General features: G+C 38.5%; 4 protein-coding genes across 4 annotated transcripts; 2 read left to right on the plus strand and 2 right to left on the minus strand.

The window, feature by feature from the left end:
• Positions 1–3,218: 3,218 nt before the first annotated feature.
• LOC108440215 (hemoglobin subunit beta-like) lies at positions 3,219–4,276 on the minus strand. Its single transcript, XM_017718985.2, has 3 exons — positions 4,124–4,276; positions 3,817–4,039; positions 3,219–3,449 (listed from the first exon to the last, which is right to left on the minus strand). Exons 1-3 carry the CDS (start codon positions 4,213–4,215, stop codon positions 3,318–3,320), a joined length of 447 nt encoding a protein of 148 aa, XP_017574474.1. The 5' UTR covers positions 4,216–4,276; the 3' UTR covers positions 3,219–3,317.
• Positions 4,277–5,460: 1,184 nt separating this feature from the next.
• Positions 5,461–6,488, plus strand: LOC108440219 (hemoglobin subunit alpha-like). Its single transcript, XM_017718988.2, has 3 exons — positions 5,461–5,619; positions 5,836–6,043; positions 6,281–6,488. The coding sequence occupies exons 1-3, from the start codon at positions 5,525–5,527 to the stop codon at positions 6,407–6,409; spliced, it is 432 nt and encodes a 143-aa protein (XP_017574477.1). The 5' UTR covers positions 5,461–5,524; the 3' UTR covers positions 6,410–6,488.
• Positions 6,489–14,170: 7,682 nt separating this feature from the next.
• LOC108440220 (hemoglobin subunit beta-like) lies at positions 14,171–14,936 on the minus strand. Its single transcript, XM_017718990.2, has 3 exons — positions 14,802–14,936; positions 14,494–14,716; positions 14,171–14,390 (listed from the first exon to the last, which is right to left on the minus strand). The coding sequence occupies exons 1-3, from the start codon at positions 14,891–14,893 to the stop codon at positions 14,259–14,261; spliced, it is 447 nt and encodes a 148-aa protein (XP_017574479.1). The 5' UTR covers positions 14,894–14,936; the 3' UTR covers positions 14,171–14,258.
• Positions 14,937–16,321: 1,385 nt separating this feature from the next.
• Positions 16,322–17,346, plus strand: LOC108440218 (hemoglobin subunit alpha-like). The gene is made up of 3 exons (XM_017718987.2): positions 16,322–16,467; positions 16,710–16,917; positions 17,142–17,346. The coding sequence occupies exons 1-3, from the start codon at positions 16,373–16,375 to the stop codon at positions 17,268–17,270; spliced, it is 432 nt and encodes a 143-aa protein (XP_017574476.1). The 5' UTR covers positions 16,322–16,372; the 3' UTR covers positions 17,271–17,346.
• Positions 17,347–24,441: the final 7,095 nt, after the last annotated feature.

Genomic DNA, 24,441 nt, shown 5'->3' on the forward strand with positions numbered 1-24,441 from the left:
GAGAGAACAAAGAATTCACACACTTTAATCTGGTAAGGCATTTTAAGTCACTTAGCATTTAGTAACCAAATCACAGTTAAAATATTGTGGTTAAAATATTGTGTATAGCCAGTAGGCTAAATAAACATAGTGTGGGAATGTTAAGGGGGTTTCATCCATTTTGGTAGTGTTAGCATGAGCATGGGTTTCCTTCAAAAATCGGATCAGACTCCAAGAGCAAGGTGCACACTTGAGCACTTTTATTTTTAAGCAAAGATGATACAAGTAGAAAAAAGCAAAAACAAACATTGGGCAAAAAGAAAATAAATAGACCAAATAAATTCAGAACTGATCGGCCTGCGCCAATCCATGCAGTTCTGGCTGGTCTCCACCGGCATCCAGCAGCCAGCTAGTGTCGGTGGCCACAAGGCCACATAGACACGACCATTGTCCTTCCACAAAGGAAAGAAGAACCCCCTTATAAACCTCTAGCCCCACCCCAAACATTAGCATGATCCATTCCCGGGCTAGCAGGGGTTACAACATACAAAACACACACAACATAACACAATGGCCATTTTACACAAATAATAACAACAACACTACACAATCCTGATCTAGTGATAATCTTAATTTCTACACCTTATAACCATTCTATCTTTCCTCCCCCCTTTAGGTTCCCGGATTACGCCTCCCCCCCTCTACACACGGCTGTGGGCTTTACCAGCCAGTATAAGGGAAGCCCCAGAAGGTGCCCGCGCTCCCCTAAGGAACAGGACAGAAGAGATCACAGGTAAGTATCACATACATCAATCGTTTAATTTAAAAACAGGTGCTTAGATATCTTTTATAACACGTGATGGGGTAGACCTACTGACCCCATCACACATAGCTACCCCTCCCCCACCCTAGAATGCTCCCCTCTCTCTAAGGTCTGTTGCTGCCAAAAATATTTACGTTAGCTATTTATAAGAACAAACATTGGATGCCATTCATTTTAATTAAAGCTTTAATTTGTGATAAATAGGACTGAGATCTAATATCAGCTGAAAGTGTGCAGTGTGGCTCGGCAGGTGGAAGTGGGAATAGGGGAACGTAACACAGAGATAACCGTAACTAACCAGAACTGACCATGCAGGACAAAATGGGCATTATAATTTTAATGAAATACTTTATACTGTGCCAGTAAGTTTCCTCTATTCCTGAGTGGCCTGGATTCAATTAGTTATGACATTTTCATCACCAAAAATTTGGCTTGATAGTATATTAATTAGCGTTAGCTAGGTTAACTAGCTAACTAATTTATTTTGTTGGTGCTGAACACAACAGTATCACTCCTAACATCACAAACATGAACTAACCATAGCTCATTAATGCATATCTATCTTCTTTCGGCTGCTCCCTTTAGGGGTCGCCACAGCGGATCATCTGCCTCCATCTTGCCCTATCCATTGCCTCCTCTACTTTCACACCAACCATCTCCATGTCCACCTTCACTACATCCATAAACCTTCTCTGAGGTCTACCTCTTCTCCTTCTACCCGGCAGCTCCATCTCCAACATTCTTTGCCCAATATATCCACTATTCCTCCTCAACACATGTCCAAACCATCTCAACCTGGCCTCTCTGGCTTTATCTCCAAACTGCACCACCTTCACTGTCCCTCTGATCTGCTCATTTCTAACAATGCATAAGTATACTAACTATGGGTCAACGTTGCACTGTTATTTCACATTACCTGCACAAATAAGAAGTATAGTAACCTTAGCGAATTAGCTAAAATGAACCAGTGTTACTAGATAGTGAGCTAGTCACCAAAATTCACTGCTTTTAGCTTACTTCCCAAATTATAAAACACCACGAGATTATTAACATTAACACTGCTAACATTAGCAGTTAAAAACTATGATATTGTTACATTAGCACCACCAACACACACAAAATCCACTCACCTTTGAATTTCTTCACCTCCTCTTCAGTCACATCTAAGCCAGACTGGATTAGCCTCTTAATGAGGTCCAGCGTAGTCAGAGTCAAGAGCTCCATTTCCAGAATATGCAGAAATGATGGTTGATGAGATCCTGCAGTACTATATGAATGGGACATGATGACACACACATACACACACACACACACACACACACACATATATATATATATATATATATATATATATATATATATATATATATATATATATATATATATATATATCCCTCCAAGTAGCAGGTGTGAAATAGTTAGAATGTCCATCCACCAGTGATTTCTAATAGGTCTATACAGTGTAAGATGAGAGTATCAAGAGGTAATGGATTTTTCTTTATTGTAGAATGTTGTAGATTATTATTATTATTATTATTGTTGTTGTTGTTGTTGTTGTTGTTGTTGTTGTTGTTGTTGTGATTTCCTTAACTGTTGGGAAAGAGGCATAAATTATTAATTTGTTTTACAAGGGCCCATTTTAGGGTTTAGTTTGTAAACATTATTAAAGTACCACAATAAACCCTTCACTCATCAGATCATACAGTCCATATATGAAGAATTAAGCTGAAGAACAGCCCATTTTGAATGAATTGTTTTTGTGATTTTATGGAACCCAACACATTTATATATATACATATGTGTATATATATATATATATATATATATATATATATATATATATATATATATATATATATATATATATATATATATGTTTACATTACAGCAGTTTAGCCCTGAGACATGTTGGTAGTCCAGAGTTGCTTTTTGAATTATAGGAGAGCCAATCAGAACAGAACTCATTTAAATGTATGAGTCTTAAAGGCACAGTAATATAAAAGCTTGTTTCATTGTAAGAGATAAAGAGAGGCTGGAAAATGCACGTAATGTAAAAATATGTCATGGCTGGTTTTTGTACATAAAAGACAACACAAGAAGTGTACTACATGGGTTTGGTGTGTGTCTACAATTTTTAAATGATGCATTGTCCATGCATTCTCTAATATTTTTATCTGTTTAAAAAGTTAAATTAGTAATAAAAGGTACAAATACATACTCTCACTCAAAAATATGAGTATTGCAGCTTTATATTCATTACGGATACACAATTAAACCTTAAAGACCACTGTGGCACTTGCAAGGGCACATTTTCACATGGATGTTTTTTTTTGGATTGTTGGTTGAGACGTGCTGTGAAACTAAATCATGCAGGCTTGCAGAGAAATGATTGAAATAAACGACACAACTAGACGGGTGCGTTTGATTGTTTTATTTATTTGTTAGAGCATTGTTGTCGACAGCTTTGTGCATTGAATTGGTCTCAAGCTGTTTGTCTCGTTCGCTGAGATCGACACTAGTGGTACTGTCTGGACAGAGCAGACGCAACGACAGCCAAGAACTTCTGCCAAGCCTCCTGCACATCAGGGGTGAAGCAAGAGGGTCCGAACTTCATGGCCACACATACGGTGATGCAGTCAGAAAGAAGCTGGAAGAAGCAAAACAAAACAAAAAAATGCATTCATTTAGAAACATAAACACGCAGGAGACGGCAGGGCATCATGCATATGAACCTGTTTCAAAATGGTTCTTAAAAGCGTTCTACTTTTGTAAAGAAGTCAAGCTGAAACAATTTTCAAAGGGGTTCTATATAGAAACATACGTAACGTTATCAGTCACCATGGAAATGGTTCTTCGTGGTAATATTGGTGTACCTTACTTTTTATTAAAGAACCCTTGAAAAACCATCTTTTTGTGCATGAATTGCAATACTGAGGTAAAAACACACATGAATTAGGTAAATGTGTGGAAAACACGTGAGGCAGTATAGAGCTAATAGGACCACACAAACCCACCCTAAAGTTGTCGGGATCCACGTGAAGTTTCTCAGAGTGCATAACACTCAGACCTGCGTAGACGGCCTTGATGTTGTCCAGGTTCTTCACGGCTCTGTCCAGCCCACCCATGACGGTCTTACCGTGAGCAGCCACTTTGGGGTTGCCCATGATCGCCGCGGGGCTGGAGAGGTTACCAAAGGAAGCGAAGTGCCTCTGAGTCCAGGGAGCCACGATCAGAAGCCTGAAATGAAGTTATGTAATTGAACGAATGCAATTAACAGGGCAGAGAAATACACCTGAAGATATCTTCAGCATAGAGAGCTACCTGGAAAGGGCCTGAGGTCCGATTTCATCGACACTGATCTTTCCCCACAGGCCAGTGATGGCGCTGCGCTCGGCATCTGTCCACTCAACCATGCTGACGGTTTATGATCTCTTCACTTACTTGCTTGAAGCTGCTCTATGGCAATGCAGTGCGCAATTTATTTCAGTTTAATGTCCCCGCCCTTTAGACAGAGGGCAATTTGATTGGTTCATCTCATCATGTTTGTTCAAACATGACTGGACATAAATGATTGGTTTTGAGCCAAGTGTATGATGGCATGTGGTCTTTTATTTGTCAATCTAATGTCTTAAATAAACACAATTTTGAAATTCCTTACAATTAAACAAAACGGCTTGCTTTAAATACACTGTCACACACTAGGACTGTGTTTTATGCAAGATTATTTCGTTCTTTTCCAGCAGTAATGGATTTCTGAGCAATATGTCTAAAATGGTAGCTAGACATATCAATTCTAATCAATTTGTCAAAAATATAAGCAGAAGTCTGAATGTAAACAAAAAACACAAAAGTCTTTTGTGAAAAAGTTGTGAAAACGTTTCATTTATATTTGTATCATTGGCTCTTATGTTATATCTGTTATCTTGAAATGAGTTGAAGTGAAAAACTAAACAATGGAAAATTAGACAATACATGCACCATCATAAAATAAAGCTGACTTTACTTGATTTAAAAGTGTAAATAGTTTCCACATGAATAAAATATGCCACATTAACACAATTTTCTCTTTTGGTTTACTCATTTCTGGCAAGAATTGGGATGTAGAATTGCATGTAGATCTGATATTTTAATAAAAATTTAAATCAAGTGATGCCAACATTCTTTTTTTAGTGTGTATTCCTCAATTAAAGTAGAAAATAGTTTACATATTACCCAAATGAAAAAAAAATCTTATTCTTAATCTTATTCTTATTATTAGTAGTAGTATTTAATCTAAACACCAATTACATTGTCCAGAGACTTTAATCTATAGTGCATGTTTAAATATTAATTCACAGCCAAGTCACACAAGAAACAACACAGACCAAATACTTTAACCATAATGACAAATTTATTTTGAAAAACAAATTAAGCATGTCAATGTTCCAATGGCCATCCAGTATAGGCACAAGTCCATAGCTTGTACAATTTACTCTGCCATGTACTGTTTTGGAAAAAAAACCAAAAAAAAAAAACATATAATTTGTTATCTGAATTATAGCAGGCTATATGTTGGCACAGTGCTGATTAGGCTGGGTGGAGACCAGCTGTGAAGTGTATCATAGGTGTGGTTTAGATGGTACATAGGGCGGGTTCTTTTTGGTTTAATATAAATGTGGAGAAATGTTGCAAGTTCACAAGGAATTTTCTCAGTACATCTTGAATTGAGAAGAAGACGCAGCAATGAGTCTCACTACTAAGGACATGTCTGTTGTGAAAGCCCTTTGGGCCAAAATCGGCCCTAAGGCTGATGAGATCGGAGCAGAAGCCTTGAGCAGGTAATTTCATTCTGTGATTGGCTTTGGTGTATTTTACTGAGAAAATCTTAGATTCACCAAAAACGCAAGTGCTGGCAAACTGTATGGGTCTTTTTATTCAGCAGTTACACCAGATGACTATACTTTTTAGGTTAATTAATTAAATTGAACCGGTCTTATGATATATACAGGCTCTTGTTTGTCACATGCAGGCCTAATCCGTATTTTCTCTATCAGGATGCTCGTCGTGTACCCCCAGACCAAGACCTACTTCTCCCACTGGGCTGACCTGAGCCCTGGATCTGCTCCAGTGAAGAAACATGGAAAGACCATCATGGGGGCTGTCAGTGATGCTGTTGCCAAAATTGAAGACCTTCCTGCCGCTCTGTCCCAGCTCAGCGAACTGCATGCTTACAAGCTGAGAGTGGACCCTGCCAACTTCAAGGTAAGCCCTCTTACGTTTGACTGCAAAGAGAAAAAATTCTCTTCATTTGTAAATATTTCAGTACCAGCTAAAGTGAGATTATATTAATTTTACAATATTAGGAATAGACTCTCCATGTTATGACAATTTATATGCTACAATTTTTCTGCTATTAAAGCTAAATCCAAATACATTCAGAATTCAAACTTGATGTTAAGTCAAAGGCTTTAGGTTTTTCTGTTTTCTTTTTGTTCACAGATCCTGGCTCATAACATTATTGTGGTCACGGCCATGCTGTTCCCTGCTGACTTCACTCCTGAAGTTCACGTGTCTTTAGACAAGTTCTTGCAGAACCTGGCCTGGTGTCTGGCTGAGAGATACCGCTAAACTACCAATGGGAAGGAACCCACTGATGAAGTTGTTCTTTGACACAACTATGTTTGAATAAAGTCACTTGATAAATGAATGCCAATGTGTTTCATTTGTGTTTATTTTCAAAATATTAAATTAAATGGTAGCATGTATGTTTAGGCTGAAATTTATATGAAATGTATCATGACATTTCTACCATTATAAATGTATCACATAACAAATGTACCCATATTTTAATGGTCAGAAAACCATTAACCCATTATTGTGTCTAAAATGAGTTTTGTGCACTAAATATTAAGATGCACTAAATATTCAGACACTTTAGATTTTTAAAAAAATATAATATAAATATAATATAATCCACTTCAAATTTACAGAATTTTGTACTTGTACACTTGCAGAAAAAAGTTACTATGTAAGAATACTTTTCATTCATTAAATAGAAGCAATTTAATATACCATCAAAGATACCACAGTGGTTTTAAGGTCCAATTGTGTACTTTTAAGTTTATAGTGTTTTTTTTCAGAGAAAAGGCACTTTTTATACCTTTTTACAATACAGTGTTTTAAAACAGAACAATTAAACTAAAAGTCTGAAAGCAAAGGTGTCTGGAGTCAATATGACTATGTAAATATCAATGAATTGCAATGGAATATGGTCCAATGATGTTCCCTAACTAAAGGTACTGGAGACAAAGCCTTAAGGGTACCACCTCAGCAATAAGAGAGGTACAGCCCCAGTGATGGTTAAGTAAATTTTTTGAACGTGTACATGAACAAAACTTTGTTTGTAAAAGCATAAACAAAGATATATTTGAAAAACAGTATTCAGAAATTAGGTGATGTGAGTTCCTAAAGTTCTCAGAGAAAATATTTTAAATGACACTCTATTGGAAAAGCTAAGGCCTTAAACATCACTGTCACTACCATTGGTTTGATAAAATGGAAAGATGAAAATGGAAAGATTATAATGTCAAAACTAATCTTCCCCAAACAGGTGCGCCATGGAAGACTTCTTTCAGGTTAATGATAAGCAAAGTAAGAGGGAATGCAGCCATCACGTGAAAAAAGGTGCAGGATGACCTGAAAGCATCAGGTACAACAGTTACACAGAAAAAAGAAGAAAATCACTGCACCACAATCGACTTTACTCTTACACCCCACACAAAACAGAGGCGCACATCAAAAATTTGCACAAAGGCATTTAGACAAATCATAACTCTTTGGAACAATGCACTCTATTCAGGAAAAAAAATATATCTTTGATAATAATGTTCCACACACAATCCATAAAACATCATATCCAGTGAAGTATGGAGGTGGGAGCATCATGATATGGGTCTGCTTCTCTGAAAACAATACTAAGGCATCACATCAATGAAGAAAGCATGAATAGAGCATTGTCCTGGCACAACTGTAAGGCACATGTTGAATGAAAGAAAAAATGAAAGAAAAAGTAGCAAGAAGAATTGAGAGAATATTGGCCACATCAGAAAATTCCAGTCTCTGCATTGATGGTGGAGGAAGTATGTAACATTGAGAAGTGTATTATCTACACAGTGCGAATAAGGGAGGAAATTCTCTTAGCATGTGTTTGTTTAAACAACCTCAGATGCAGTCCATCTGCTGCGTGAACTGGATCACATAAATTGAATATGAAAGAATTCAAAGCAGCTACAACAGTGTCAGTCCTTCCAGACCCAGGTCTCAGTTGGCTTCCTTGGCACTTTTATCTCAAAAAAGAAGACTCTTTGGCCATATTTCATATGTTCAATCATGCTCTAATGTCAAAATTCAAGCTCTAACACAAAATGTGGAAAGGTTTGCAAACCTAAATGAAGCAGAAATTCTTATAAACCAAATGCCCTGCAGAAATTCTTGTGAACAAAATGCAATTAATGCATGTTCCCAGTTATGTTTCAGTGTATTAAAAAAAGTTTTTCAAAGGTTCTTTAGTAAAGGCAATGTGAATAGAACTAGTACAAATCAATGAGCATTTGAATGCCAATAGTTTTCTCATCTGTTTAAACACTTTTACCAGTTAGAAGTCATATTCTCAGAACAGTTAACAACAGTTTGGCCTGCTGACCAAAACTATATTTTCTTTGCAAAATACTCTAACATTCAACCACCCCAAAAGCAAACTTTTCCATCAAACATTGAAACTTATAATCATCAAAAAAAGATGATTCTTTTCAAAAAAGAATCATCAAATAACTACCAAAAACCCACTCCTCAGAGTTGAATCTCGTCAGATCTTCCAGGGTCCTTAGTCTTCTCTTTTGGACTCTCTTCCTTAGCTCGCACCACAAATTCAGGGGTTTAGGTCAGATGGCCATAATCAAAAGCTAATTTAAGTCTCTGATCACTGAGCTATTGTTGTGAGGATTTGATTGAATCTTTTGAAACATTGTTCTCATGGGAGATCCAACCTTGAGCCAATATTAATATTTTGGTAGAGGAGGCAAGATTGTCCTTTAAATCACCTGGTGCTTCATAGAGTCAATTATGCCATGTATCCTAACAGGGTTTGCAGGGTCTGTTGGTGGAAAGATTGCAGATCATCCACCATACACAAAAGTTTGGATTAGGTTCTTATCTGTATGACCATTCTTCTTTAAATGTCAAGCCCACTTTGAATGTTTGTTGCCAGAAAGCTCTATTTGTGTCTCCTCTTACCATAGAACCTGGTTCCAGTCAAAGTCCAGTGACAGGTAGTGAACAACAGGGGCTTATGTTTGTGGTTAATGCAAAAGGAAAGGCTTTTTTGGCACATCAAACATTGTGGTGTATGCATAACGGTGGCATGAATGTTGAATACTTGATAATGTTAAAATGTAACTATCTGCAAATCTCCAATGATGATTGTAGGAGAAGGCAAGTTCACCACAGCTACAGTTTTTTTACACTTGATTACATCCTCTGTTAATTGGCAGGTTTAGTGGGCGCTTTTGAGTAGGGAAACCTCTAAGCTTAGCTGGACACCAGCGCTCCAGGACAGGAGTTGTGAACACCTGGTCTTGCAGCCTTATTGGACTTTGTACAGCCAGGAGCCTTGGGAGCCAGAGGACACTGACCTACCCAAGGATCAGCCTCGTACTTCTCAGTCTACAAAACAAAAAATCTTGTTTTCAAAAACAAATCCAAACAAAAAAAATACTCCTTCTTTTTGCATAATGATGTTAGTTGTGTGTCATAGCATATTCTTCTGCACAAATGTGAAGTTTGGATACATTTTACACGTTATATGTTTCATGTTTTACATGTTATTCTCAGCATGATGGTGTTTTGTGTTGAGGTTAAAGCAATGTGTTAGAACTTTTTTCAATACAGCAAAGTCTTTTGTGCAATTAAATGAGAGATTAACTAGGCTTTCCCCATTTAACAGTACTCAACTCAAAAGAGTATTACCACATTAAAACTATGTTAAATCATTGTGCTGTTTGAGTTAACCTTACATGCAGAAGAAGTGTATATCACTGAAAATTAGAAAGTAACTAGAACTCAGAAATACAGTTATTTAAGGTTGAACCTGTAACTTAACTTTTTGGAAGAAAAAAACTTCCTATGAGTTTTTAAAATAAAGCCAAATAATTATAGTTTACAGTGCACCTTCTGCCCTGATCTGTGGTGTGCTTAGGAAATAATCGTCCTTGTGGCAGGTTCTCCCACCATCTGCGACTTTCCGGTTCTAGGTCACCTCTCCCCTTCCTTCTTAATTCGTTCGGTCTGGCTGGGCCGACAGGTCTAAAAAGGAAAAGAACCTTGTTGGTTCCGAACTTACTCCATTTGAGAATGCCAGAAGGCATTGTGTTTTTCAGGTCCTTCGCAGTAGCAGATTGTTGTTGAGACCTTTCTCCCAGAATCGTGAGTCGACACAATTCTGTCTCTGAGGTCTAAAGACGATCCCTTTGCTTCCCTACGCAGAAGGAGCTCCAGGCGCGGTGTGCACAACCTCACCGCGTGCTCCGCCTCCCCTTCCTTGACGGGACAAATGTTGTTGTTATTGTTGTTGGTGTTGTTCTTTGTTGGTTTAAGGTTTGTGTAGGTGTTTTGTGTGTTACTGTGTGGGGCTGTGGGATGTTTAGTGTAGGGTTGTGTCTTAAACATAAAACGGGAGGCTAGAGGAGTGACGCGCCTGTTATTGCTGGGCTTTGTATGTGTCTTTTCTGCTGGTGTAAATAAAGAGCCCTTATCGTAGCAGAAATTAAGCCCCTTCCCTCTTGGCCAAGACGCTATTGTTTAACAGCATCGAAAGTATAACTGTATACTTTACATACTTACCTGTTACCATACATACTTTACATACCTGTTTTTTTGCGCTAAAGGGTACTTTGAACTTGCAAGACTCAAATGTGTCAACTGAATACACTACATGAAGACAAGCATTGCCAAGACATGTAAATATACATAGAATAATATTGTACGTATGCAACTGCACTGACACATCTGAAATAATGTTGCCATTCTGAAACGAATAACAAATACAGTGGCAGTAGTCAGAAGCCCTTCCAGTGTCTAACCACGGTAAATTTACTTTTATTTTCGATATTCGTCTTTTCGGCGCTGATAGCATTTTAACGGACTGTGGTAGTCAGTAAAGGCTTGACAGTATTCATGACAGCACGACCACACAGAGTGACCCAGACCTGTTCTCTTTGGGAGACGTTTAACGTACCACTCTTTTGTGTTAATACCAGAGATCTGAGACAAGTTTTTCAATCGGAAGAAAAAGCGTGCACTCCTAGACTACGCCTCCATCCATGCACATGCATTTGTTTTCCTCCAAATCGTTTCAGTGCGTTTTGATATCACCTGTATACTGCTATAGTTAGTTAGCTTGATGACGGAGGTTCAGTAATCATCAGACATTAGCTGTCATGAAGGGTCAATAGGTCCTTAACCATCTATAATGTTAGTTTGAAAAATGAGAGCATTGAAAAGAAAATGTCTTATGTAAGTGGATCAAAATGCAACTCAAAAAGACCTTGTGTAAAACATAAATAAAAACAGAATACGATGATTTACAAATCCGTTTCAACCAATATTTAATTGAATACACTACAAAGACAAGATATTTAATGTTCAAATGGATAAACTTTCTTGTTTTTTGCAAATATTCACTCATTTTGAATTTGATGCCTGCAACACGTTCCAAAGACAGGGACAGGGGCAACAAAACACTGGGAAAGTTGAGGAATGCTTAATAAACACCTGTTTGGAACATTCCACAGGTGAACAGGTTAATTGGAACCAGGTGAGTGTCATGATTGGGTATAAAGAGAGCATCCCTGAAAGGCTCAGTCATTCACAAGCAAGGATGGGGTGAGTTTCACCACTTTGTGGACAACTGCGTGAGCAGATAGTCCAACAGTTTAAGAACAACATTTCTCAATGTGCAATGGCAAGGAATTTAGGGATTTCATCATCATACAGTCCATAATATCATCAGAAGATTCAGAGAATCTGGAGAAATCTCTGCAAGTAAGCAGCAAGGCAGAAAACCAACACTGAATGCATGTGACATTCGATCCCTCAGACGGCACTGCATTAAAAACCGACATCATTCCGTAGCAGATATTCCCACATGGGCTCAGGAACACTTCAGAAAACCACTGTCAGTGAACACAGTTCGTCGCTCCATCTACAAGTGCAAGTTAAAACTCTGCCATGCAAAGTGAAAGCCACATATCAACACCACCCAGCTTCTCTGGCCCGAGCTCATCTGAGATGGACTGACGCAAAGTGGAAAAGTGTCCTGTGGTCTGACGAGTCCACATTTCAAACTGTTTTTGGAAATCATGGACGTCGTGTCCTCCAGGCCAAAGAGGAAAAGGACTATCCAGATTGTTATCAGCGCAAAGTTCAAAAGCCAGCATCTCAGATGGTGTGGAGGAGTGTTAGTGCCCATGGCAGGGGTAACCTGCACATCTGTGAAGGCCCCATTAATGCTGAAAGATACATACAGGTTTTGGAGCAACATCTGCTGCTATCCAAGCAATGTCTTTTTCAGGGACGTCCTGCTTATTTCAGCAAGACGATGCCAAGCCACATTCTGCACGTGTTACAACAGTGTGGCTTCGTAGTAAAAGAGCACGGGTACTAGACTGGCCTGCCTGCAGTCCAGACCTGGTCTCCCATTGAAAATGTGTGGCGCATTATGAAGCGCAAAATACGACAACGGAGACCCCGGACTGTTGAGCAGCTGAAGTTGTACATCAAGCAAGAATGGGAAAGAATTCCACCTACAAAGCTTCAACAATTAGTGTCCTCAGTTCCCAAACGCTTATTGAGTGTTGTTAAAGGAAAGGTGATGTAACACAGTGGTAAACATGCCCCTGTCCCAACTTCTTTGGAACGTGTTGCAGGCATCAAATTCAAAATGAGTGAATATTTGCAAAAGACAATAAAGTTTATCTGTTTGAACATTAAATATCTTAAATATAGTATTTGTATAGTATTGTATACAGTTAATGCAGCTGAAATGCTTTTAAAGATAAAAATCCATAAATATGAATATAGCGTAATTATTGCAGTGCATTCAAAATTCAGAAGTTGTGTATGATCGCTGAAACTTCACTGCATCATAATTGTTTGCAGTGTAGCGTGTGATACCCCTGAAATGCTATTGAAATTCAAAAATTATAAAAGTTAATAAAGACTAGTTACACCATTATATCCAGGACATAAATGTATAAATGTGCATAACATGTATGATGGATTTCTGGAAGTCTTTTTGAGTTGCATTTTGATCCACTTACATAAGACATTTTCTTTTCTATACTCTCATTTTTCAAACTAACATTTTAGATGGTTAAGGACCTATTGACCTTTCATGACAGCTAATGTCTGATGATTACTGAACCTCTGTCATCAAGCTAACTAATATCAATATACAAGTAATATCACTTTTTATGTGTAAGGCTCAATACTGTTAGGAAGAGTATTGGCAAGTACATTTTAGCTACAGGTTTATTCAAAGTCCTTTTTCAAAATTACAGTGGTGTGTATTTCTAACCATCATTTAGAGCAAATTGCACAACTAATCAGATGTGTGTAGACAGTGTTTATGGAGCTATTCACGTTTCATTGTCTGACGGTGTCTACTGTTAGCATGAACAATAAAATATGTATTTAAATGCATTGAAACGATTTGGAGGAAAATAAACACGTGTGCATGGATGTAGGCGTGGTCTAGAAGCGCATGCTTTTTCTTCCGATAGAGCACCTTGTGTCAGTAAGTTAAACGTCACCCAAACTGCAAGAGAAAAGGTGTGCGTCACTCTCTGTCGTCGTACTGTCGTAGTCTTTACAGACTACCATAGTCCGATCAAATGTTATTAGCGCTGAAAGACGAATATCGAACATACAACTAACTTTACCGTGGTCAGTGTCTAACCCCTCAATAGTGCACTGCCAAAACATTGTGCATAAATTGCTACACAAAACAATTGTAATTTCATGTAAACATTTATCTGACTGTTAGAAATAAAGATTCTGCGCGGGAACATTTTTCGTTCACCAAGGTACAAACAATGTTAATGTGCCCTCAAAGGTAAATCAAGGTCCAGTTGTGCGCCTTAAGTAAGTTTCTCCCAGGTGAAAAGTACGTATTTGCACGTTTTCATAACCTAATTTTTAAAAATAGAACAACAAAATAAAAGAAACGTCAGCACAATTTGGAAAATTTCACACTGCTGATTTTGCAACGAAATAAATAACGTTTAAATTCCGTAAAAGACCAAGGGCGATGAGGTATTGACAGAACAAGAAAACTGCGTTCAAAATGTTTTTATTCGTTTGTCAGAGTTATGTTTTGTCAACAGCTTTGTGCACTGAATTGCTGTTTTCTCCTTCGTTTCCTCTAGTGGTACTGTCTGCCCAGAGCAGATGCAACCACAGACAAGAACTTCTGCCAAGCCTCCTGCACATCAGCGGTGAAGACAGAGGGTCCGAACTTCATGGCCACACATACAGTGATGCAGTCAGCAAGAATCTGGAGAAACATTGGCAAAGCGTTAGGACATAGGTGATAATCCATCACCTACATTCAGTATCCTGGTAAACGCGGTTAAACGCAAGACCAGCAAGATATTTACCCTGAAGTTGTCGGGGTCCACGTGTATTTTCTCAGAGTGCATCACACTGAGCTGGGCGTAGGTGGCCTTGATGTTGTCCAGGTTCTTCACAGCTCTGTCCAGCCCACCCATTACGGTCTTTCCGTGATTAGCCACTTTGGGGTTGCCAATGATTGCGGCGGGGCTGGAGAGGTTACCAAAGGAAGCGAAGTGCCTCTGAGTCCATGGAGCCACGATCAGGAGCCTGAAATGAAGAATTAAGAAGGGACAAGTAAGAATTTACGAAACAACACAATAAATCTGCAGACATCTTCAGCATAGAGAGTTACCTGGAAAAGGCCTGAGGTCCGATTTCATCGACACTGATCTTTTCCCACAGGCCAGTGATGGCGCTGCGCTCGGCATCTGTCCACTCAACCATGCTGACGGTTTATGATCTCTTCACTTACTTGCTTGAAGATGTTCAATACCAGTTCAGAGCTTAATTTATTGACGTCTAATGTCTCCGCCCTTCAGGAAGAGGGCAATTTGATTGGATAATATCTAGTCGAACTTAAAGCATAAGTGGCTGGATATGACTGGTTGGCTTTTGGCCAAAAATATGCAGTTATATGTTGTTTTTCGTCAGTCTTATCATGATTTCCAAAATACAATATTAGGGTTTTAAATAAAATGCTACAAAACTGCCAACATTTGCTATTAATAAACTGTAGATATATTGCTGTATTTCAAACCCCGTTTTCGTTGTTTGTTTCTTCCACTAAAAACAAATTCTTTCACAAATTCCCAAATGCGTTTTTTAAAATAAACTTTTCACATATCTGTTATTCCCTACGTGTATCTTTTCGTTTGCACTCTAAAAGTAATGGTTCATGATTTTATTATCGTTGTTGCACATGAATAAAAAACGTTTTGAATTTTTGAATCATGTTAATTTTTTCATAGCAAATTTTTACGAACTATTTGACTTATTTGCAAGCTGTTGAAAACTGTTTTGACTTGCGCTGAAGTAGACAAAGTTGACAATGGACAACAATTGCTTCTAAGCCCAGCCTTCGACAATAAGTGCAGCCTTAAATAACAGTTTATCAAAGCATAAATGGTTTTGAGAAAAGTCTGATTGCCATTTTTACCATACTGTCCCGAAATTACGACCTATGTAGCATGTTTAAGTTTATTGTTTTTCTTTTTAAGTACGCTTATGATATATGATTAAATTCAGGCAGTACAGCCAACGGCTGCTATTCTGTCCCTTTATTTTCATTTCATTTTCATTCTGTGCCTTTATTTTATTAAATGTTTCTTATTATTGTAAAGCATCACAAGAGAGAAATTTACATAAACTTATTTGAAACGCATATCGCTGCTGTCAGAACAAAACCTCTTATCTCCAAAATGGTAAATTTACAGGAGAAGACAAAAACAAGCTTTATTTGTAATGTATGTCAATGGAACCAGACTTTTTACTAAGTAAGTTTGGGCCGTTTCTTTAGGTCCGTTCATCATGAAATTTACAGACAATGTAAAGAGCAACAGGTTTTTTCAAATTATGTCAAAAACTGAAAATCAACAACAGCTATATCAGCATTTTAAAGGTGACTAAAAAAATATAAGCCTAATCTAAATCGCTCATGCTGTCATTCCCAAGCATGTAATATGTGATTAGGAAAAAATATATTGCTTGTGTTATCTGAATTATAGCAGGCTATATGTTGGCCCGGTGCTGATTAGGCTGGGTGGAGACCAGCAGTAACGTGAATTAGAGGTGTGGTAACGTGTATTTAGATGGCATGGGGGGAGGGTCCGTTTTAGTTTGATATAAAAGTGGTGAAAGTTTGTAAGTTCACAAGGACATTTTTCTCAATACATCCTGACTTGAGGATAAGAAGAAGGCACAGAGATGAGTCTCACTGTCCAGGACATGGCTGTGGTGAAAGGCCTTTGGGCCAAAATCGCCTCCAAGGCCGACGATATCGGTGCTGAAGCCTTGGGCAGGTAATTTCATGAGTTCAGTGTTGTTAACTGAGAAATATAATCTGCAGAATTTGAAACAGGTCTGCCAGCATTGGGCTGTTAGGGGTCATCTTTTTGTCTTTGTCTTCTTTTTGTAAAATATAATTCCTTATTAATTTTATAATCTCATGTATTTAGTTCAACTGAACTGTTCTTATGATCGTTTTGTGATCTGTAGGCTCTTGTTTGTCACATGCAGACCTAATCCGTATTTTCTCTATCAGGATGCTCACCGTGTACCCCCAGACCAAGACCTACTTCTCCCACTGGTCTGACCTGAGCCCTGGATCCGCTCCAGTGAAGAAGCATGGAAAGACCATCATGGGGGCTGTCAGTGATGCAGTGTCCAAAATTGATGATCTTCCTGCCGCTCTGTCCCAGCTCAGTGAACTGCATGCTTCCAAGCTAAGAGTGGACCCTGCTAACTTCAAGGTAGGCCTTCTAATATACGTGACTTCAGATATAACATTTATTTTCCAATGATACACAAGTACTGAAACTTTATTCAGTAAACTTTATAGCTGACATATGTTTTATTAAAGTTTAACCTGAATGGGTCATCCCATCTCTAAAAATTTATTCTCCAAGTGGGATTAATTCAAGCGACAATTTAAGGATTGTACTTAATGCTGTTTTTCCTTTTCTTTTAATCTCAGATCCTGGCACACAACATCATTGTGGTCGTGGCCATGCTGTTCCCTGCTGACTTCACTCCAGAAGTTCACATGTCTTTGGACAAGTTCCTGCAGAACCTGGCCTGGTGTCTGGCTGAGAGATACCGCTAAACTACCAATGGAAAGGAACTGTCCACTGATGTAGTTCTTCCATGACAGAAATGCCTGAATAAAGTCACCAGATGAAAAAGCACTAAATGTTTTATTGGTTTTCTCTTCCTAAACTCTTAAATTAAATGAGTAAAGGAAATGCTTAAATATTTATTGCAAAAAAAAAAAAAAAATCATAACATTATTTCTTCTCCACCAAACTTTACACTTGGCACAATACAGTCTTGCACATAATTTTCTCCTAGCATTCACCAAACCCAGACTCGTCCATCTAATTTCCAGATAGAGAAGCACAATTTGTCACTCCACATACTACATTTCCACTTTGTGCTTTACACCATGCATTCCCAGTGCTTGGCGTTGTGCATTTTGATCTTAATTCATTTTGATTGATTCAACAGAGGATAGACACTGTGCGCTTCAGCACTTGGCAACCCCACTCTGTGAGTTTCTGTGGTGTACTGTTTTGTGGCTAAGCTGTTGTTGGTCCTAGGTGCTTCCATTTCACAATAATAACACAGTTGACTGGGGCAGATCTAGCATGACAGAAATTTCCCAAACTGACTTGTGGCAGAGGTGGCATCCTATGACAATGCCCCATTTAAAGTCACTGAGCTCTTGTATGACCCATTATACTGCAAGGCTATGTGCTTTATTTTATCCATCATTTTGCAATAGGTGTGGCTGAAACACCTGAACTCAATAACTAATACTTTTGTCCATAATAATTTTGTCCTATACTTTCAGTACACCGTACACCTCAGAAGAGCTGTATCTTCCATTGATGTCTCTCATTGGTTTATTTTTGCCATGGATACCGGATAACGCCCCCTCTGATCTAAAACATGAGGATGGGCAGTGACTGACTAGCTATAGTGTGGGCTCCCTCTTTTTTTCATTCCAGTAAAGCGTTAGTAAAGCTGGAGTAGAGGAATTTTATGAGCGTTTATATTCATTCATCAATAGGTCGTTTTGAGGTCATTTTAAAAAGCACGCCGAGGAACATGGAGATTCTGCAGATATGATTAAAATATGAACATTTGAAGGCACTCAAGTGACATTCTTCAGTCTTTTATATTGCTATTTAAGTATACCACGTAGTTTAAGCCACGTCTGTGATATTAAAGGAGTTGTTTAGCATGTTTGCCATCTTTTAGTCTGTTAGCTAGCTGACCGCCTAGATCTAGTTTTAAAAAAATAGTCTGTGCCTCATTTTTAACAGAAATGCGTTCCTTCTTCATCCGTACAATCGCACACTGATCCATGGGAGCAGCATTGTAGATTATTCCATTAAACATTATTCCACTAACAACACAAGGCTTTTTTCACGACATGGGCGGTTGTTGTAAACCGGTCATAGTTGCGTGTGTTCACAGTGGCTTTGAGCGCGGCTCAGCCTCGGAGATTTTTCACTCCAAACTACCCGTTTTATAAAAGTCATTTTAGACATATCATGGTAGAGTAGGGAAGAAAGGCAGGGCATGGGGTTTGTTTATGTAATGGGGAGCGAGGAGGCGGGAGCATATGCAGAGATAAGCCAGATTTATTAAGGGCAAATCCAAAATCAGGGTGGAGACAGTCCAGGGTCATAGAGCCAATAAGGATAGATGGGAGTGCAGACATGACATAACCCAGACTAAAACAGAACAAACAACATCCTACACGGCATATAATAACCAACAAAGCAAACAAAGGCCAAACACAGGGCTTAAATATGACACCGGGAAGACAAGGGACAGGTGAAAACAATCAGGGGCGGAATTACAAAACAAGGGGGAGGACTACGGGTACCAAAACAAAGAAGCAGGTGGACTATACCAAAACAAACACGTACAGGACTGGGAGGGGCCAGTCGTGACAGTTTACATCTGAATGGACGTGGCTGCACTTTGTTCTAGTTTACTTATTTTCTGCCGCTGGGCAGCCCTTCATTCACAATCTCTTCTCAACGGTTTCTCTCAGCAAGAGCAAAACGTTCGTCCTTATTTTCTGCTTGGCTTATTGAAATATACGAAACTGACGCACATCAACCAAGAGAAGAACTCAGGAAGACATTAGAGAATTAAAAAAATATATATATATAAGCTTTATTTTTTCCTTGGTTAAGATTCCTCTTGCGTCTTTTATGCTACATTCACACAACAGGCCACACATCTGATTTTCTCACCAAATGCCAACTTGGTTTGTTGTTCAGGCTATCTTTAAAATGTGATCTACAGGCGGCATTAGTCTAAATTAGATTACTCACCCGCGTGTGCAAAAGAACGATGCCTCCTGTGTCACTGTCCTCCAGAGGTAAACAATACACGCGAGTGGACAGTAACAGCCGCTCAGAGATTTCAGGCTGTGTTGCCTTCTACATGCTGTTTGTGCACTGTTTAAAGTTCGGTACCAATATTTGTGCTGATATTAAATTTGTTTTGTGTTAACAAATGATGGCTGGAAAGTGCCTTTTGGTGAAACATTGACATGATCACGTACACACGTTTTATTTGTTCCTTCCAGTTATATGTTACTGTTTGCCCTGAAGGGAAGACCCAAACAGGTACAAGTGACAAATTTGCAGCAGGAGTGGAGAAGCCCCTGCACAGGTGACACATATGCAGACCCATGAAGAGTCTGCTAGTAAACATACTGTTAACTTATATATTATGTAAAATATATTTTTTGTAATCAATATTTATGATATGCTGCTTTATTTTTTTATTTATGCTAATTTAATTGTCATGCTTGTCAAACTGATTTTTTAAAAATGCAATTGGGAAAAAAAATGTTTGTTACTTAAACCTTAGCTTTTGTTTTATAGAGTTTAAAATCTTATGAATGCCAGTTGACCCCTCGGATTGCAGGTACTGACATTGTCCTCTGCTTCTTTCAGCAGTTTGTCTTTTCATCATTTTTCCTTTAATGTTTTACCTTGGGACTGAACTCTGAATGAATTGCTTTTCTAACCTGTGTCTGAGTGGTGTCAATAGGCTTTCACCATGTCCTCGGTGACCATTAGTGGTGAACCTGACTATCAGAGATAAACTATCAATGTGACGATTAAAGCCATAGAAATGAACTTTTACTGTAATGGCAGTTTCCATCAGCTACACATGGCGTCATTTAATGTTCACTATACCCCCACATAAAATATCTCAGCCGATACATTTTCAAAACAAAGGACATTTATCCAGTTTAATTAGATTCCATTATTTAATTGGATTGAATTTTTAATTTTATCCTTCTGATTTTGTGTACAGTGACTGAAAACGTATCATGCAGTGAACATGGCGCATTGTTTAACTACATTTGGCGAAAAAATTAGCTGGAGGTGAAGTGTGGTCAGAGTAGATAACGCAAAACTTGTATAATCGTCAGAATAAAACATTCTGATGAGAAATAAAAGAACTAATAAGATGCGTTTAGGATGGTTGCTGTAATCATTTGATTAACACAGGGAGACATAATCTAATTCATTCATTCACTGAAATAAATACTTTTAGGCTTTGTGAAACAAAGTAGAAACGGAAAATTACCACGAAGTTGTCGGGATCCACGTGCAGTTTCTCAGAGTGCAGCTTGCTGAGCTTTGCGTACGTGGCCTTGATGTTGTCCAGGTTCTTCACGGCTCTGTCCAGCCCACGTAGGATATAAAATAATTCACATGTTGATTGGGCTAAACAACACAAAATAAAAATTCATTAAAAAAATAAATATTAAAACAGGAGAACCAAATGGGCGTTTTTTGTTGGGGAGGGAGAAAATACAGATTTGGTCAAACCAGTTATACCTTTGTGCGAATTTTATTTTAATTAGACAATAACAAAATCAGTTAACACAGATATGAGCTGGTCTGACTGAATAATAACAATATGCCTCCATACGGGAGCCTAACCAGAGCCTGAGTGGAGTCACTGCTTTATCCGCGCTCTTCAGAAAGTTCACTTTTAAATCGTTAAGGTAAGCAAACGCTCCTCAGTACGAGTGGAGGAAGATGGAGTGGCTTCAGCGGTGCACTGAGAGCAGATATATTTGTTTCAGTTTATTGTGGCAGGCGTTTGGCATCAAGATACATGTGAATCTCCGTATTGACACGTAAATATTTAACATATATCTACAATATTTAGATATTGTCGGCGTTAAGGTGTATTTGGGTTTGTTGCCGTTGGGAAACCTTTGGGAACTGTAGTGTTTTACCGCCACCTGTGTGGCGTTATTGCTCAAACCTACAGAACCGACAGACCAAGTAATGGAAAATTCCAATTCAGAATTTATTTCAAAATATATTTTAAACTAGCGGTGGCGCCACACGCCTAAAAGTGGGGCAGAACATTCTGTTTAAAAAAAGAAAGGCTGAGTGACGAAATGCAATTATGCCACTGGGTAAAGCTGCTTTTCATGTCATTCAGAGGTGGGTTACATTTGCTCAAGCACATGTACTTCGGTAAAATGTTTATTTTTATTCCCATGAGTATTTTTCAAATTTCTAAATATTTTTTTATATCTTCTCATGGGACAAAACTATTTAAATGAAACTTAGATATAACTTAAAGGGTTCAGTGTGCAGCTTGTATAGCAGTACAGATTTACTGTCCTCTGAAAATAACTCAACACACCGCCAATAATGTCTAAATACCTGGCAACACAAGTGAGTACACTTCACAGTGTCCAAATTGTGCTCAAAGTGTCAATATTTTGTGTGAACACCATTAATATCTAGCACTGCCTGAACCCTCTTGGGCATGGAATTCACCAGCGCTGCACAGGTTGCTGCTGGAACCCTCCATGATGGCCTCACAGAGCTGGTGGATGTTAGACACCTTGCACTCCTCCACCTTTAGAATGCCATACAGGTGCTCAATTGGTTTTAGGTCTGGAGACATACTTGGCCAGTCTGTCACCTTTACCTTCAGCCTCCTCAGCAAGGCAGTTGGCATTTTGGAGGTACATTTGGGGTCATTATCAAGTTGGCAAACTGCCATGCGGTGCAGTTTTTAGATGGTAGGGGATCATGCTCTGCTTTGGGATGTCACAGTACATGTTGGAATTCACGTTTCCCTCAATTAACTGCAGCTCCCTTGTGCCGACAGCACTCATGCAGCCCCAGACCATGATGCTACCACCATCATGCTTGACTGCAGGCAAAAGATTTTTTGACAATGTCTTCGGCAGTATTTCTGCATATGACCACCAGGAGGTCGGTGATCCCCACTACAGCAGTTGATGTGATCCATTTAGTTAGCAAAAATGACTAAAACGCTCATTTGTTGTTGCTTTTTCTGGGCAAATTATCTCTCATTACCTGAACATGTCTCCTGTGTTCCTGCGTTGGATCTGCTATTCCATCTGCTACTCTTGTGAAATATAAGCATGTTGGAGCAACAACAGTCACAAAGTGCTAGACCATGCAAACTCACAGAGTGGGACCACCGAGTGCTGAAGTGCACAGTGCCTATTTTCTGTTGAATGACTCACTCACAGTTACCAAATTGCGTATGGATCAGCAAAAATAAAACTCCATGTTAGCATCTTTACAGAATGGGTTTCCACAGCCCAGCAGCTACATACAAGCCTAAGATCAAAATGCACAATGCCAAGCATTGCAGAGGAGTGGTGTCTGGTCTCTGGAGCAGTGGAAACACATTCTGTGGAGTGAGGAATCACACTTCTCTTACAGACTGAAGACAAATCTGGATTTGGCAAATACCAGGAGAACATTACACTTGGCGTAACGCTTTCAGGCAGGTAAAGTTTGGTGGAGGAGGGATAATGCAATGGGTTTTTTCAGGGGTTGACTTTTAGGCCCCTTAGTTCCACTGAAGGGAAATCCTAATGCTTCACCATACCAAAAGAATTTGGACAACTGTATGCTTGCAACTTTGTGGGAACAGCTTGGGGAAAGCCTTTTTTTGTTCCAGCATGACTGTGCTCCATAAAGACATGGTGGGGTGAGTTTGGTGTAGAAGAACTTGACCAGACCACAGGTTCCTGACCTCAACCCCATCAAACACCTTTGGGATGAATTAGAACAGAGCCAGGCCCCCTCGTCCAACATCAGTATCTGACCTCACAAATGTTCTGCAGGATGAATTGGCAAAATGTCTCACAGACACACTTCAAAATCTTGTAGAAAGTCTTTGCAGAGGAGTGGAGGCTGTTATTAATGCAAAGGGTAGGCCAACTCCATATTAATGCTTATGGATTTAGAATGGGACTTCATAAAGATTCCTGCAGGTGTAATGTGTCCATATATTTTTGGTCATATAGTGTAGCATACTGCACTCCTTTGTCTGAGATAAAAAAGGAAAGACATGAGAAACAGCAACAACAAGAGAAAATTTAAGTAAAAGGTAATGAGACAGTTCTGTTCAAGAAAATTCTTAAATAAAATTAAAACAGCATGACCACACATATCAGCAAGCCTATTAATTTATAATGGGACATCATAAGCTTTGTATGTTATGTGTAGATGTCCCATTACTTTATTGCTTTATTACTATACTTTTATGTATATCAACAAATTCAGCAAATAGAAAACAAACTAAAGCAAAGGCTGGCAAAATAATTAATACATTTATATCAGAAGCGAAAGTCAATGGGAAGAAAGTTTGATTTAACTTTCATTATTCTTAACATTTTGTTTTGGATTTTGATATTTTACTTGAAACTTTTGGCACAAAATGAGCTCTACAGCTTTTTTTGTTTACTTATTTTATGAGGTCAGTGACTAACATTAGTGATGCTACTCTATTCGATTTGGTTCATGTTCACCATCAGCTGCATGACAATTTCATTTTAATATGTGTAATTTCAGATTGCCCCTGGCTCATATGCCGCTTTACATGTTTTTAGTATGCTCTTTCAGCAGGTATCTCGGGTCTTCGGATGCAGATCCTCAGTTCCAAGTCTTGGGCTGGAGCTGAATTCTGCAAGCAGGTCTGCTGGAGCAAACTTGGTGAACAGTCTTTCACTGTGTTCATTAACTTAATTATAAAGATATCCAGAAAGAGCTTTCAGCAAATGTTTGTAAATTTTATCTGAGATAAACAAGCTAAAGAATAACAAAAGCTGGAAACATTTCTTGTTTTGTCTTCCAATGCTCACAACCACTTTGCCATGTCATCTGTTATACTGAAAGATGACTATATTATAAAACGAAAACAATAATGCTATTGAGAAATACATC

Source organism: Pygocentrus nattereri, chromosome 27 (genome assembly GCF_015220715.1).
Source record: "Pygocentrus nattereri isolate fPygNat1 chromosome 27, fPygNat1.pri, whole genome shotgun sequence".
In the NCBI taxonomy this organism is placed as follows: domain Eukaryota; kingdom Metazoa; phylum Chordata; class Actinopteri; order Characiformes; family Serrasalmidae; genus Pygocentrus; species Pygocentrus nattereri.

What these genes read in the sequence shown, in the direction of transcription:
- LOC108440215 (XM_017718985.2), bottom strand. Translation starts at nt 4,215, where the DNA reads ATGGTTGAGTGGACAGATGCCGAGCGCAGCGCCATCACTGGCCTGTGG. An exon ending in GGACCTCAGGCCCTTTCCAG is followed by an intron (nt 4,040 to 4,123) that starts GTAGCTCTCTAT and finishes ACTTCATTTCAG; the next exon opens with GCTTCTGATCGTGGCTCCCT. An exon ending in TGGATCCCGACAACTTTAGG is followed by an intron (nt 3,450 to 3,816) that starts GTGGGTTTGTGT and finishes TGCTTCTTCCAG; the next exon opens with CTTCTTTCTGACTGCATCAC.
- LOC108440219 (XM_017718988.2), top strand. Translation starts at nt 5,525, where the DNA reads ATGAGTCTCACTACTAAGGACATGTCTGTTGTGAAAGCCCTTTGGGCC. An exon ending in GGAGCAGAAGCCTTGAGCAG is followed by an intron (nt 5,620 to 5,835) that starts GTAATTTCATTC and finishes TTTCTCTATCAG; the next exon opens with GATGCTCGTCGTGTACCCCC. An exon ending in TGGACCCTGCCAACTTCAAG is followed by an intron (nt 6,044 to 6,280) that starts GTAAGCCCTCTT and finishes TTTTGTTCACAG; the next exon opens with ATCCTGGCTCATAACATTAT.
- LOC108440220 (XM_017718990.2), bottom strand. Translation starts at nt 14,893, where the DNA reads ATGGTTGAGTGGACAGATGCCGAGCGCAGCGCCATCACTGGCCTGTGG. An exon ending in GGACCTCAGGCCTTTTCCAG is followed by an intron (nt 14,717 to 14,801) that starts GTAACTCTCTAT and finishes TCTTCATTTCAG; the next exon opens with GCTCCTGATCGTGGCTCCAT. An exon ending in TGGACCCCGACAACTTCAGG is followed by an intron (nt 14,391 to 14,493) that starts GTAAATATCTTG and finishes ATGTTTCTCCAG; the next exon opens with ATTCTTGCTGACTGCATCAC.
- LOC108440218 (XM_017718987.2), top strand. Translation starts at nt 16,373, where the DNA reads ATGAGTCTCACTGTCCAGGACATGGCTGTGGTGAAAGGCCTTTGGGCC. An exon ending in GGTGCTGAAGCCTTGGGCAG is followed by an intron (nt 16,468 to 16,709) that starts GTAATTTCATGA and finishes TTTCTCTATCAG; the next exon opens with GATGCTCACCGTGTACCCCC. An exon ending in TGGACCCTGCTAACTTCAAG is followed by an intron (nt 16,918 to 17,141) that starts GTAGGCCTTCTA and finishes TTTTAATCTCAG; the next exon opens with ATCCTGGCACACAACATCAT.